Source organism: Xenopus tropicalis, chromosome 5 (genome assembly GCF_000004195.4).
Source record: "Xenopus tropicalis strain Nigerian chromosome 5, UCB_Xtro_10.0, whole genome shotgun sequence".
In the NCBI taxonomy this organism is placed as follows: domain Eukaryota; kingdom Metazoa; phylum Chordata; class Amphibia; order Anura; family Pipidae; genus Xenopus; species Xenopus tropicalis.
Window position 1 is genome coordinate 140,031,048 of NC_030681.2, and position 14,656 is coordinate 140,045,703.

The 14,656-nt window shown below is 41.3% G+C and overlaps 1 protein-coding gene across 1 annotated transcript; it reads left to right on the forward strand.

Annotated features, from left to right (window-relative positions):
• Positions 1-6,263: 6,263 nt before the first annotated feature.
• On the forward strand, positions 6,264-8,903 carry LOC116410996. The gene is made up of 3 exons (XM_031902758.1): positions 6,264-6,282; positions 6,710-6,783; positions 8,315-8,903. Exons 1-3 carry the CDS (start codon positions 6,264-6,266, stop codon positions 8,876-8,878), a joined length of 657 nt encoding a protein of 218 aa, XP_031758618.1. The 3' UTR covers positions 8,879-8,903.
• Positions 8,904-14,656: the final 5,753 nt, after the last annotated feature.

Consider the following 14,656-nt stretch of genomic DNA (forward strand, 5'->3'; position numbering starts at 1 on the left):
TGAGAAGGAACAGTCAGGTTGGCAAAACAGTCAGGTTTAGGGACTTCCAGTAACAATTACTTACAAAATCAGCCATATCATTATGTATTACTTTACAAACGCCATTTTTTTTATACTGTTGTGCTACTTTACTTTGCAGAGTGCCATTGAGTTGAATTGGTTATAATATAAGGGTAATGGCAGACAGGGTGCATTTTCACCCATGCAACTTAATTGTGAATTTAATTAATTTATTAATTCATTAATTTAATCATCTTCTCTGCTGCCATGAATGCCACATTACCCAAATGTGCCGAGTCCCATTATTAGGCTACAAGGTGCATTCCCTTGTATTGATAGCTTCTGCTGTGCAACTCTGAACTGTACAACTGTTTATCTGAATTCAAAGCCTTAAAACTAATCTTAACCCTTTTGAGAAATCCTAGCAATAAAATCATTTGGAAAACCCCCTTTCAGTAATCACAAGTGTCCTACTGATGTTAACCCATGATACCCCAAAACTACATGCTTCCCACTGAGTAATTGGTACAGCCCAGAACTGCTCAGCCGATCCAGTGGTGTCTATAACCCTAACACTGGGAACATCTGCCCTTTGCAGTAACCCATGTCATCCTAATAAGAGATTTGGTTTTAATGACTAATGATTACAGAAGACTGATCAAAGAAAATTGCTGATTGGTTGCCAAGATGTACTGCCTGGGGCAAATTTGCCAAGAGCTAGTAAGTGAGCCACAAGAGAACTTGTCAGCTTTTTGAATCAATGTTACACTGCTGTGCTGGGGAATATTACAACACACTGGGGCTCATTTTTCAATGCATCGCAGCACACAAACCGACGCAATTATGATTATGCACCATTTTGTGCGCAGACGCAATTGCATATGCGTTACATTGCGTTGGTTCATTTATTTTTCCGTCAGTTCTTTTTATGCGCATGTCGCAAATACTGGGCAATAATGTCGCAAGCAACAACGTGTTTTTTGGGGGTGTGGCTAGGGGCGGGTTTTAAGTGCCCGATTTTTGCATGAGTGCGCCCTTTGCACCTATATATGTGCTATTTGCGCGTATATATGGGCAGATTTGTGCAGGCACGGCTGCATTGAAATTTTTACGCCTGTTCATTTGGGGCGTAGTTCTGACTGCGCGTTCTTCACCATTTGCGCTAGAATATTCGCAGATTTGCGCTACAATAAACTAATTTAGGTATGTCATTAATAAAACCATGTTAATGTTTCTCAAATTTATGATATGTTAATTAGCATTATTATAAAAATATAATTGTTAATTTGTTTACAATGTTTTAATAACGTTTACCCTTTTTTAACTTTGTTCTTATCTATAAAGGCAGTTTCCCTTGTTAATGTGATGGAGTCTTTCATATCTTTTTTCCATTTAAACACCAACTGACTAGGTTGTTAAGTTAGGAAGCATGTAGTTGGTACGGGCTTATTAGAGCATTAGCTTGCGCCATCTATGCACATCATTTATGACAAGTTTTGCATCATCATTTGTGCATGTTTGTATGGCGCAGCAGTTTGCGTCAAAAATAGTGCATTTCTTTCAATCATTGTCCCATTATTAGTGATGGGCATAATGTTTTGCGGTGCGTCCAAAAATTGTCGCCCGCGTCAAAAGAACAGTCGCGCGACAGAAGAATAGCAACGGACGACAAAAGAATAATCGCGGGCGACAATTTTTTTTGGCGCAACATTTTCGCCGTAATGCGAATCTTTTGAAAGATTCGCGAATTTTTCGGCAAAGCAAAACGGGACAGATTCGCTCATCACTACCCATTATCCTTCCTTAAAGGTGAAAGTTACCCAAATGTAAAAATGTGCACAGATTTGCATCATAATGTCTTCTACAGTTTTTTCTTCCAGATTGTTAAACTAAAGGCGTGGCCTTCACATGTATGACCTATACCTTACACATTGTGGCCCCTATCTTGGCTTTACTTACTGCCACTTCCTGCAGCTAAAATTCAGTAGTGCGAATGCTCATCCTCAGCCTGTGGCCCCGGCACTCAGTAGTGTAGTGGCACAGCTTGCACCGGGGGTGGGGAAGGGGAGTTTCAGTATAATAAAACAATGAAAACAGGTAAATGGAGGGGAGGGAAGGTCTGCCCAAAAATGCCTGCTTTTGTGAGAGTTAATTTAAAGCTGTAGGCATACCTTCAGTTGTCTCAATGGTTCCCCTAAGTCTCCCCATATTCCTCCCATTCAGATGATCAGAAGCCAAACAGGAAGAAAAAATGCTGAGCTGTGTAAAGAAAGTTCCCATAATGCCTTATTCCTGCACCGAGACCCAGACCGGGTGTACATGCTCAGTTTGTAAGACTATGAGGAAGATTCCTGCTGATTGGCTCAGATCCATATCTGCCACCCCCCAGTGATTTAGTCTTTCCTACTTCTTCAAGCTGGAATTTTGGGAAAAAATTTTCAAGTATAAATCATGGCAAATTGCGTAAGTAAATGACCCTTGCAAGGCTCCCAGTATTATGATTTTATTTATGATTTTGATATCCCTGCAATCTGTGTGCTACATTAGCATAGCGTTACCTGTCTTAGTAACTAAACTATGCATGAAAATGTGCTTAACACAAAAGGTAAATAGCCACGGTTAGACAGAACTGTTAGGAAAACTTGACATGATAAAGGCATGGAGAGAATAGATTAAAGGATACACTATATACACTTCTCATCATACCATAGTCCAGGGGAGTATAAAACTGACACAATATGGGCATTTATACAATGAGTTGAATTGGCAAGTGGCTAAACGTGAGCAGTAACGCCACAGCTATTATCCCACCTATCTCCCTTACTCAGTCACATGCAATTATCTCCATTTTTCATATCACCACAACTGAATTCCTTTCATACTGAAAGTGACGGTAACAATAACTCCGGGGGGCTTACTGACTAATATAGGTATCAAACCAATCAACAATAGATTTCGAATCATCTAAAGGTAGGCATACATGGTCCAACAATTAACGGACTCTAACTGATTGGCCCACAGCCCAACCAAACGGATACCATATGATGGGCCATACTTATGCATGGGCACCTTTCTATTGTTCCAATAAGTGGGGCCAACATATGGAACATATGGAAGTGAAGATCCAATACTAATCATTCCACTGCTGGAAAGTTCATGTAGAAGATGCTCATATCATTGAGTAAATAGTATAAATAATAATAATATTACTCTATAATAAGCAGTTCATTTAAATAGTTCCATTGCTAATTAACAGCCAGTTCATTGGGTCAGCGGAGTTTTCCCTAAGTTTAACCTACCCACCTCCCTGCCTCTGTCACTTGTGTACATTTAGGGGGCCAATAACTAGTCAGTAGTAGTTCAAATATATAGTAAAAATGATTAATTTGCTAATAAGTAAGCCAGTACATTTGGGGTTCAGTGGAGCTTGCCTAAGTTAGACCCTACCCCCCTACCTGCCCCTGTCACGCTGCTCTGTACTCTCATTGCTTGCAGTAACTTAAGTACATTTCTTTCAACCTTTGCAAGTTTCTGCATAATTTACGTAAAATTGCCTAGAAGTAAGTCTAGGGGCCCAATAATCTTGCTGTGGGGCCCAATAACCAGTCCTTCAACTGCTGGAAAGTTCGTGAAGTTAATAGCTTATATAATTCAGTAACTAGATCCAAATATAAACTGCCATACTCTGTAATAAGCAGTTCAGATAAACAGTTAATGTGATATTTAGTCAGTCATTTCATTGGGGGGAAAGTGGAATTTACCTTAAAGGAGAAGGAAAGGTTAAGTCACTTGGGGGTGCCAAAATGTTAAGCACCCCCAAGTGACTTAGAACGCCTACCTTGTACCCCGGGCTGGTGCCCCCATACGGAGAGAACAGCACCAGCCCGGGGCAGCTGCCGGCGCTACCTGCTTCCTCCTCGCTTGCGCGCGCATGCACAGTAGAGTGAAAAGCCGAACTTAAACATTAAAGTCGGCTTTTCACTCTACTGCGCATGCGCCGGCACACGGATTTCGGCAGCAGTGCGCAAAGGAAGGAGGAAGCGGTATCTACAGGTGCCCCGGGCTGGTGCTGTTTTCTCCTAACGGGGGCACCAGCCCGGGGTACAAGGTAGGTCATGTAAGTCACTTGGGGGTGCCTAACATTTTGGCACCCCCAAGTGACTTAGCCTTTCCTTCTCCTTTAAGGCTGATGTCAGACGTGGCGTATTCCCGGCAAGCCAAAAAACGCTTGCCGAGAATACGCCCCGCTTCTGTAAATGCGTCCTACCTCTGCCTGCACCCGAATGAATGAGATACGCTCAGGTGCAAGCACATTTAGCCGAAATACGCATAAAAACAACAGACTTTATATTCTTTTGCGTCTTTATGCGTATTTCTGCTACATGTGCCTGCACCTGAGCGTATCTCACAGCACAGGTAGGATGCATTTCCAGTAGTGGGGCGTATTCTCGGCAAGCGTTTTCGGCTTGCAGAGAATACACCACGTCTGACATCAGCCTAAGTTGTTTAATTCATTGATGATCAGTGGAGTTTGCCCCTGCCTGCCCCTGTTAAGCTTCTCAGCATTGCCACTGCTTGCTACACACGTTATGTAAGCTCCTATTTATTAAGTTACATTAAGTTTCTAGGCAACTTGTGTAAGTTTTAGTGTAACTTTATAGGTAACTTGTGCAATTTTCATAACTTTAATGATACAATTGGGCCCAAATTCATATGCAGATCTCACCAGGCCCAGCACAACTGCCCCCCTCCCCCCCAGATGGCAGCCCTGATACTGGATGTTGTATTTGGATATTTGTGCATCAGCGATCACTATAAAACTCACTCCTGACCCAGTAACGGGTCAAAGTTTACACTTCATGAGTATTTAATATTTAAAGGTTAGTTATTGGCATTTGATATTGATTGTATATTATATTAAAGTCAGAGGTTGGAAGCGAGGTATTTAGTTGCAAGAAAACAAGTTTTAACTAAGTATTTAATAACAAGTATTAAACAAGTATTTAATTTCTGGGGAACTATTAAGTATAGTTTTTACATGTAATCTAAAGGAACTTTTTAAACAAAGTCATTTTAAAAATGATTCTTCGCTATGCCCCTCTCAGCAATCTGTCTCAACATGGAGACCTTCATGAAATGAAGCCTGTATTACACTTTGTTTTCATGACAGTTCCCATTTAACTGCCATTTAGAGCATTGAAATTCTCTGTAGGTATGTGTGCAATAGGTTTCATAGTAACGACATTCAAAGGCTGAGTGTATTCCACAATGTAAACTCCAAAGCCATTATGACATCATCACAGTGTGATGATGTCACAATGGTCACTGTTAAGCTGTAGAACACACACACTCAGGCACAGCCACATTTGGTTTTGTCAAGTCAGAGTGCGAAGGCGAGCTAGTCACTTTCTGAAAAAATCCCAAGATATCACAGTTTTTAAGAAAATGGTTTCCAGACTCTTTTCTTGCCTGCCATGCAGGAAAATGGTAAGGGTATTAAAATATTTAATTTATGGGGAACTTTCATCGAAATAAACATTTAATATAACATAAATCTCATGGAAAGAGACTTTCTAAACAAAATCATTTAAAAAGTTATTGTCACAATCCGCTCTCAGCAATCTGTCTCTACATGTAGGATTCCATGAGATGAAGCTTATATGACATTTTTAACTGAAATGGAGAATGTCAGAGCGATCTGTATGCAGATTCTAAAATCAAATAAATTCTCTAATATAAACTCTAGGGAATACTAACGAGCCAATCTGTCCCATTTTGCTTCAGCAAAAAAATCATGAAACTGCTGAAAAATATGTGAAATGCATTGAAGTTAATTGGCGGGTTTTATTAATTTTTTTAATTTACTACAGCTTATTAGAAGTACCTGTAGTATTAGTTTATTAGAAGTACCTGTAGTATTAGTTTATTAGAAGTACCTGTAGTATTAGCTTATTAGAAGTACCTGTAGTATTAGCTTATTAGAAGTACCTGTAGTATTAGTTTATTAGAAGTACCTGTAGTATTAGCTTATTAGAAGTATGTGTATGCAGATGCTAAATCAAAATAATGAATCAGCTAATGTAACAGTTAAAGAAACTCAGATGCGCCCCAGTAGTTAATCTGACTGCATTTCAATTTAAAGTGAATTAGTTTGAAGTGAAATGTCTACATTTAGCCTGAATTCACTAATCATATAAATATTTATATTTCAGCAGAAAAAGGTGGACGATTTCGAGATTGTCATTCAACAATTTAGAAGCGAAATGGATCGGGAATTGAAAGGTAATAATCAAATTCTTTTGATATACCCTTAATAGATATTTCATAAGCTAACTCCTATGTACCTACACACACACACACACAGTTTGGAACTCTATAACCATTCAATAATGTACTATAGATTATCCTCTAAGGACAGTATAGGGGACAATTATGGATATAGAAAAAGAAATATTTTGATTGTTTTTATGGCAATTTAGCCACTGGAAGGCACTGTTTGTTGAATGACTAAGAACAAGATTAAAAACAAGTAAGAAGCAATCAGCATGGCAGCTTCCAGTTATATATATATATAAATCTAAGCAGGAAATTAAGAATATCTGTGTAAAAGAACCTAACAATTCGGCACCTTTTCAATTTAATCACAAGGTTTGATTTATCGTTTATGTAAAGCAGAACATATCTCACAAATATTTTTCTTTTTATCCAGAAATAGAAGGAATCTACAATGAGCAGCTAGAGGAGCTCCGGGAAGCCTGGATCGACTCGCTGACTCATTTAGAGGTATGCAAATAATAAATATACTCTATGTTCCACTAAGGAATTCTATATATATAAATATATATATATTCAAATGCAGCTTCCTTTGTTTACCGGGTCTTCACCATGTTGGTTACGTATGTGAATATCTAGAGGGAAGCGCATAAAACACTAAGGGGCTGATTTACTAAGACACGAATTCCGACCGAATTGGAAAAATTCCGATTGGAAAACGAACATTTTGCGACTTTTTCGTATTTTTTGCGATTTTTTTCGGCGCCTTTACGACTTTTCGGAAATTATCGCGACTTTTTTTCGTTACCAATACGATTTGCGCGAAAAAACGCGAGTTTTTCGTAGCCATTCCGAAAGTTGCGATTTTTTCGTAGCGTTAAAACTTGCGCAAAACATCGCGCCTTTTAAGTTTTAACGCTACGAAAAAATCGCAACTTTCGGAATGGCTACGAAAAACTCGCGTTTTTCCGCAAAAATCGTATTGGTAACGAAAAAGTCGCGATAATTTTCCGAAAAAATCGCAAAATACCTATCATTACGAAAAAAACGCAATCGGACGCATTCGGCCCGTTTGTGAGTAAGTAAATGGGCCCCTAATAGTGCAATACTGTAAACTCTAAAGGTAACAATAAGTTACAGTATATAGGAAGCCACTTAATAATGTTCTGCACGCAAGTTGTAGTTAAACAAGAGAAATCATTTTAACCCCAGTGGTTCCAATCCCCAGTTAGGTGGGTACTCACACGATCATAAGCAGAAATTGAATACTATCCTTAGGGGGAGATTTACTAATCCACGAATCCGAAACCCGAATGGCAAAAATTTGGATTGGAAACGAAAATGTTGCCGTCTTTTCCCCACCGTTGCGACTTTTTTGTATTTGTCGCGACTTTTTCGTCGTCGCCGCGACTTTATCGTAGTTTGCGCGACTATTTCGTAACCGTCGCAATTTTTTCGTATTGAACGATTGTCAACGGCGGAAAAACCAATCCGTTTTTTCCGCGACGGCGGCCAAAAAGTCGTGGAAAATATACGAAAAAGCTGCGACGGCGACGAATAAGTCGCGGAACATACGAAAAAGTTGCAACGGCGACAAAAAAAGTTGCAAAAATACCGATCATTACGAAAAAATGCATTCGGACGCCTTCGGACCGTTCGTGGATTAGTAAATCTATTGGTCATCTATGACAAACAGCAATGTTTAGGGGTTACACCTAACGTGATAACTAGAATCTGGCTGCAGAGCAATCATTTGTACCTGCATCTAAATTACATTTTAATTACCAGCCTACAATGCCCAGCCTTCTGCCCCTCACCCCAATGCACCACCTCCCAACACTTGTGCAGAGCCTCACCCTGTATTTACTGTATAAAATAAAGGCCAGTTATTCCCAAATTCTGAATTGTTGCAGTAGGTCAGCTTTCTTAAATGTTATAAGTGGACTTATTTATCTTAAAATACAACTACTTTTTTGTATGAAATTAGAAATGTAAAAATGATTGGCCTGATGAACTTATTTATTCTTTGCTTTACTTGTAGGAAAGAATTGATGACATATTAGGGGTTGTAAACAATATGCAGGCCCTGATATTGGAAGTGAAGGGGAAAGATCAAGAAACACCAAAGGAAGAACTCACTGATGAGAGCTACGAAACTGCTATGGGGAGTTCTTCAAGCAGTGAAAACACTGCAGAAGAGCAACCCAAAAGCAGTGAGTGCTCTGATATCAGTGAGGGAGAGGAACAGGAAGGATCAAGGAGCAGTGAGACAAGCGAGGAAGGAAGAATGGAGACCAGTGAAGGTGCAGAGGAGAAAAACACTGTAAAGCGAGTCAGCTTTGCAGAAAACCTCTGCACTGAGATCCCACAATGGAAGCACAAAAAAGAAGGCAAATTTCTAAGATTCTTTAGGAGAATCTTTAGAAAGAAATCTAAGAAAGGTGGGAAGAAAGAAAACACAGAAAACTGTGATGAAAGGGTAAAAGGGTCCACAACCAAAAGAGATGTGCACTTTGATGCAAATCTCTCTACTTATAATGATGGGACCCGGCAGTGGAAGAGCACAATGCTGGACCATGACGAAGATCTGCTGCAGAATGATTAATCATAGGAAGCAATGAGAAAATGAAAAAAAAAACAAAAAACACAAAAATTTTTAAAAAAAATTCAAAAACCAAAAACAAACATTTTTTAAAAAAAGACAAAATACAAAAAAAATTTAAAAAAAGACAAAATACAAAAAAACCAAAAAAGCAAAAAAAAATTCAAAAACCAAAGAACAGAAAAAGTGGGGAGCAGAAGAACGGAAGAGCGGCAGGACGGAGCGGGGAGCGGCAGGATGGAGCAGAGAGCGGCAGGACGGAGCGGGGAGTGGCAGGACGGAGCGGGGAGCGGCAGGATGGAGCAGAGAGCGGCAGGACGGAGCGGGGAGCGGCAGGACGGAGCAGGGGAGCGGGAGGACACATCGAGGAGCAGGAGTATGGAGCAGAGAGCGGCAGGACGGAGCGGGAAGTGGGAGGACACAGCGGGGAGCAGAAGTATGGAGCAGGCTCCATAGTTTGAGGACACAGTAGGGAGCAGGAGCGGGCCATAGTTTGAGGACGCAGCGGGGAGAGGGGGAGTGGGGCCGTAGTTTGAGGATGCAGCGGGGAGAGGGTGGCCGGGCCGTAGTTTGAGGATGCAGCGGGAAGAGGGGGGGCAGGCCGTAGCTTGAAGACACAGTGGGGAGTGGGGGGGGGCAGGGTCGTAGTTTGAGGACTGGCCCCCGAACAGTCTGAGGGACCATGGGGACTGGCCCACTGTTTAAAAAGTTTGAGGAACCCTGCCCTAGATGCATGTAAAAGTCCAGCTTCAAGATACTTGTAGGGTGGAGTAGATGAAATATCAGGGGTCATAACCAATATACAGGCCCTGATAATGGAAATGAAGGGAAAAGATCAGGTGAGGAAGGCTATAGAATACCAAAAGAAGAACTCACTGAAGAGAGTTACAAAACCGCTATGGAAAATACTCCATGCAGTGAAAAAATTGCAGAAGAGCAATCCCAAAGCAGTGAGGCCTCTGAAAATAGTGAGGGAAAGGAACAGAAAGGAATTGAAAGCAATGGAGGGCAGTGAAGATGCAGAGGATAAATAGAAAGTGAAACAAGTCAGCTTCGCAGAAAACCTCTGCACCTTTTATGAAATCCCCCACAATGGAAGAAGAAAAAAGAGAGCAAATTTATAAGATTCTTTAGAACAGGTATCCTCAAACTACGGCCCCCCGAGCCAGATCCCGCCCCCCAAGGTGATTTACCCGGCCCCGCTGCGTCCTCACCCCTGGCTACTACCTGGAGATGGAGGATTTTTTACTGTGAGAGCTGTGAAGTTGTGGAATTCCCTCCCCGAATCAGTCGTACTGGCTGATACATTATATAACTTTAAGAAGGGGCTGGATGGATTCTTAGCAAGTGAGGGAATACAGGGGTATGGGAGATAGCTCTCAGTACAAGTGAGGGAATACAGGGTTATGGGAGATAGCTCTCAGTACAAGTTGATCCAGGGACTGGTCCGACTGCCATCTTGGAGTCAGGAAGGAATTTTTTCCCCTCTGCGGCAAATTAGAGAGGCTTCAGATGGGGTTTTTTGCCTTCCTCTGGATCAACTAGCAGTTAGGCAGGTTATATATAGGCATTATGGTTGAACTTGATGGACGTATGTCTTTTTTCAACCCAACTTACAATGTTACTATGTACTATGTACTATGTTACCTGTCTGCTTCACTGTGGGGACATGACGCGGGGACACAGCAGGGAGTGGGGAGAAGTATAACTACGACAGAAGGAGAAGGAAGTTACATTTACAAGATCTCTGCACCTACAATGAGATCCCTCAATGGAAAAAAAAGCTGTGGTGCAAAATTATGAGATTCTTCAAGAAATATGGATGCACATTTATTTCCTCATTTTATATTAAAAAGGATTCAAAATCTAAAAAAATTTGTTTAACTTAATACTTAAAGGGCTCTCTATTTTTGTCTGCAAAGTTTAGTGACAATAGGATTATTAGTTAAAGAACCGCAGCAGTTTAAATTGAAACCAATAAAAGTTAATAGGTAAATTGTGATTGGTGGGTGTGCCCACTTTTTCTAACCTTGAGGTGATGTCACCCAAACAGTGGGCACCCTGGCATAAATAGAGATGTAGCGAACTGTTCGCCGGAGAACTAATTCGCACGAAAATCGGGTGTTCGCAAGTTCGCGAACTTTTAGCGAAGTTCGCAATTTTGGGTTCGCCTTAGCTGGAGCCAAATTTTGACCTCTCACCCCAGAGCCAGCAGATACATGGCAGCCAATCAGGCAGCTCTCCCTCCTGGACCACCCCCGGACCACTCCCTTCCATATATAAACCGAAGCCAAGCAGCCATTTTACATTCTGCCTGTGTGTGCTTGATGAGTTAGCATAGGGAGAGAGCTGTGCAGGGGTTTGAGGGGCAGTTTAGGTAGCTTTTCTGACTAGTAATCTACTTTCTACTGCTCTGTATGTAGCTGCTGGGGACAGCTCTCCTGCTGATCTCATCTGCTGTAACCCAATACGTTACACATAGTAGTGACATTGCATTGCAATAAAATCACCTGAGCGATGTTTTTCCACCAGCAATAATATATTCCGTATCCAGTACTGCGGCGTTTTGTCTTTGCGTGTGAACCGGCTGTAACCTTTACACGACTTGTATGGCATGTAGACGCCGGACGTTTTAAAGCAGTTTATTACACAAGTTTAGAAATGTAGTGTGATTTCTGCCCTTTACAGCACAAAACGCAACGTTGTGTCAACAACGTATTTTTCAGAGAAATTTTTGCCCTTGATCCCCCTCCTGCATGCCACTGTCCAGGTCGTGGCACCCTTTAAACAACTTTAAAATCAGTTTTCTGGCCAGAAATGGCTTTTCTAGGTTTTAAAGTTCGCCTTCCCATTGAAGTCTATGGGGTTCGCAAAGTTCGCACTTTTTGGCGGAAGTTCGCGAACGGGTTCGTGAACTTTTTTTGTGAGGTTCGCTACATCTCTAGGCATAAACAGTGTGAGAATGACAGCATTTTAAATTTAACCAATAAAATTCAATAGATGAAATCTGATTGGCTGTAGTTGACTCCACCCACTTTTTCTAACTCTGAACTGCAGTTACCAGGTGACTAGCTCTGCAAAGTTTGGAGACCTTAGTATTAATATTTAAATGGCAGCAGTTTAAATTTAAACATATGAAGTCTATAGGTGAAATCTAATTGGTTGTTGTTGGCCCCACCCACTTTTCTAAACTTGGAATATAGTCACCCAGAGAAAAACTGTGCAAAGTTTGGGGACCCTGACATTAAACATGTGAGAATGGCAGCAGTTAAAATTTTCCCACTGAAAACAATGAAAGAAATGTGATTGGCTTTTGGCGGCCCCGTCCACTTTTTCTAACCTTGAGTACAAAGTCACGCAGTGACTGACTGTGCAAAGTTTGCGAACTCTGGCATCAAACCAATAAAATTCAATAGGTGAAATCTGATTGGCTGTTGGTGGCCCCGCCCACTTTTTCAAACCTGAAACTGTAGTCCTCTAGTGACCAACTGTGAAAAGTTTGGGGACCCTGTGGTTAATACTGTGAGAATGGCAGCAGGTTGAATTTCCCCATTGAAAGTCATTAGGTAAACTCTGATTGGCTGTTTGTGGCTCCGCCCACTTTTCAAAACTAAAATTGCAGTCCCCTAGTGACCAACTGTGAAAAGTTTGGGGACCATGGTGTTAGTACTGTGAGAATGGCAGCAGATTGAATTTCCTCATTGAAAGTCAATAGGTAAACTCTGATTGGCTGTTGGTGGCTCCGCCCAATTTTCTTACCTTGAACCACAGTTACTTGGTGCCTAACTCTGCAAAGTTTGGGGACCCGGTGTTATTACTGTGAGAATGGCAGCAGGTTGGATTTCTGCCAAGTCAATAGGTAAAATCTGATTGGGTGTTCACATCTCCGCCCACTTTTGGGCATCCAACAATCATCATATTTTCATTCAGGCTGAGCACATGACGGTGTGATTCAAGTTTGGGGAGTGTAGCCTCAAAGCTGTAAGATTGGCAGCAGTTTCAATTTCCCCATAAAAGTCAAAGGGTACAATATGATTGGCTGCTGTTGGCCCCTCCCACTTTGCGGGTTGTTTTTTTTTAAAAAAAAACCTGAATGCGTAGTCACCCAGTGTCTGACTGTGCAAAGTTTGGAAAATCTGGCATCAAACCAATAAAAATCAATAGGTGAAATTGGCTGTTGGTGGCTCCGCCCACTTTTCAAAACTTAAACTGCAGTCCCCTAGTGACCAAGTGTAAAAAGTTTGGGGACCCCGACGTTATTACTGTGAGAATGGCAGCAGGTTGGATTTCTGCCAAATCAATAGGTAAAATTTGATTGGCGCTTCACAGCTCCGCCCACTTTTGGCCATCCAATAATCATCCTATTTTCATTCAGGCTGAGCCCATGACTGTGTGATTCAAGTTTGGGGAGTGTAATCTCAAAGCTGTAAGTGCGGCAGCAGTTTCAATTTCCCCATTAAAGTCAAATATTAAAATTTGATTGGCTGTTGTTGGCCCCTCCCACTTTGGGGTCATCCAACAAATGTTGCTGCTTCATTCGGGGTGACCCCATAATTATGTTATTCAAGTTTGGGGGCTGTAGCTTCAAAGCTGTAAGTGTGGCAGCAGTTTGAAAATCTTCCCTGTCAAAGTCAATGGGAAAATTGGGGGGTTCGGAGCGGCGCCACAAAAAGACGGGGGGCGCAATTGCTTAGAAAAGCACAAGCAACCTGCTCCGCTATAGGGCGAAGATGTGTGGGGAGTTTGGGTATTGTACCCCTAAACCTGTAGGAGGAGTAGCGTTTAGAAAATGGGGGGCGCTAAGAAGAAGAAGAAGAAGAAGCGGAAGAATAAGCTAAAGTCGAAGAACAGTCTGTGGGGTTTTCAACCCAACATAATAATAATACATAGATGCAAACTTACTCAAAGAGGTTGTTCTGAGCAAAGAGTCATAGCATTATATTCACAGGGGCCCTGTATGCACCTAAGCACCCAATGTGTACTAATAAAAAGGCAGCCTCTCTGTTATACTGCAAGAAATCTGCAATCTGCTGCAGGCAGTAGGTGTGTAAGTTTGACAGCCTCTGTCCTTGCCATGCACAGCGAATAGCAACTATGATTTAATTGTGCTAATGCACAATGGCCACTTTTTTTACTGACTTCCTTATTTCACGTCTTATTTAAAGAGATTCTGTCACAGGAAAAACATGTTTTTTTTTAACAAAATTAATCAGTTAATTGAGTGATCCTGCAGAATGCAGTTAAATACATTTTTAAAAAGAGCTAAGGCTAAATATATTCTTAGTTTCCCAGGTGCCCTCAGCCATGTGATTTGTGCTCTGATAAACTTTAGCCTCACTTTTCTGCGCTGCAAGTTGGAGTGATGCTAACCCCCTCCATTCCTTCTCCCCTTCCCAGCAGCTGATTAGCAGAACAAAAGACAGGTAATAAAATAGCAGATAACTTCCGATCCTAAATACATTATACAGTGAGGCACAGAAGTAGCGGAACCCAAAATACATTAAATACAGTGAGAGACATTGGGTAGTGGCACCACAAATACATTAAATACAGTAAGAAGAAGTGGGAACTTCAGCCCTAAATACATTATACAGTGAGCCACAGAAGTAGTGGAACCCAAAATACATTAAATATAGTGACAGACATTGGGTAGTGGCACCAAAAATACATTAAATACAGTAAGAAGAAGTGAGAACTTCAGCCCTAAATACATTATACAGTGAGCCACAGAAGTAGTGGAACCCAAAATACATTAAATACAGTGAGAGACATTGGGTAGTG

What these genes read in the sequence shown, in the direction of transcription:
- LOC116410996 (XM_031902758.1), top strand. An exon ending in ACTCGCTGACTCATTTAGAG is followed by an intron (nt 6,784 to 8,314) that starts GTATGCAAATAA and finishes CTTTACTTGTAG; the next exon opens with GAAAGAATTGATGACATATT.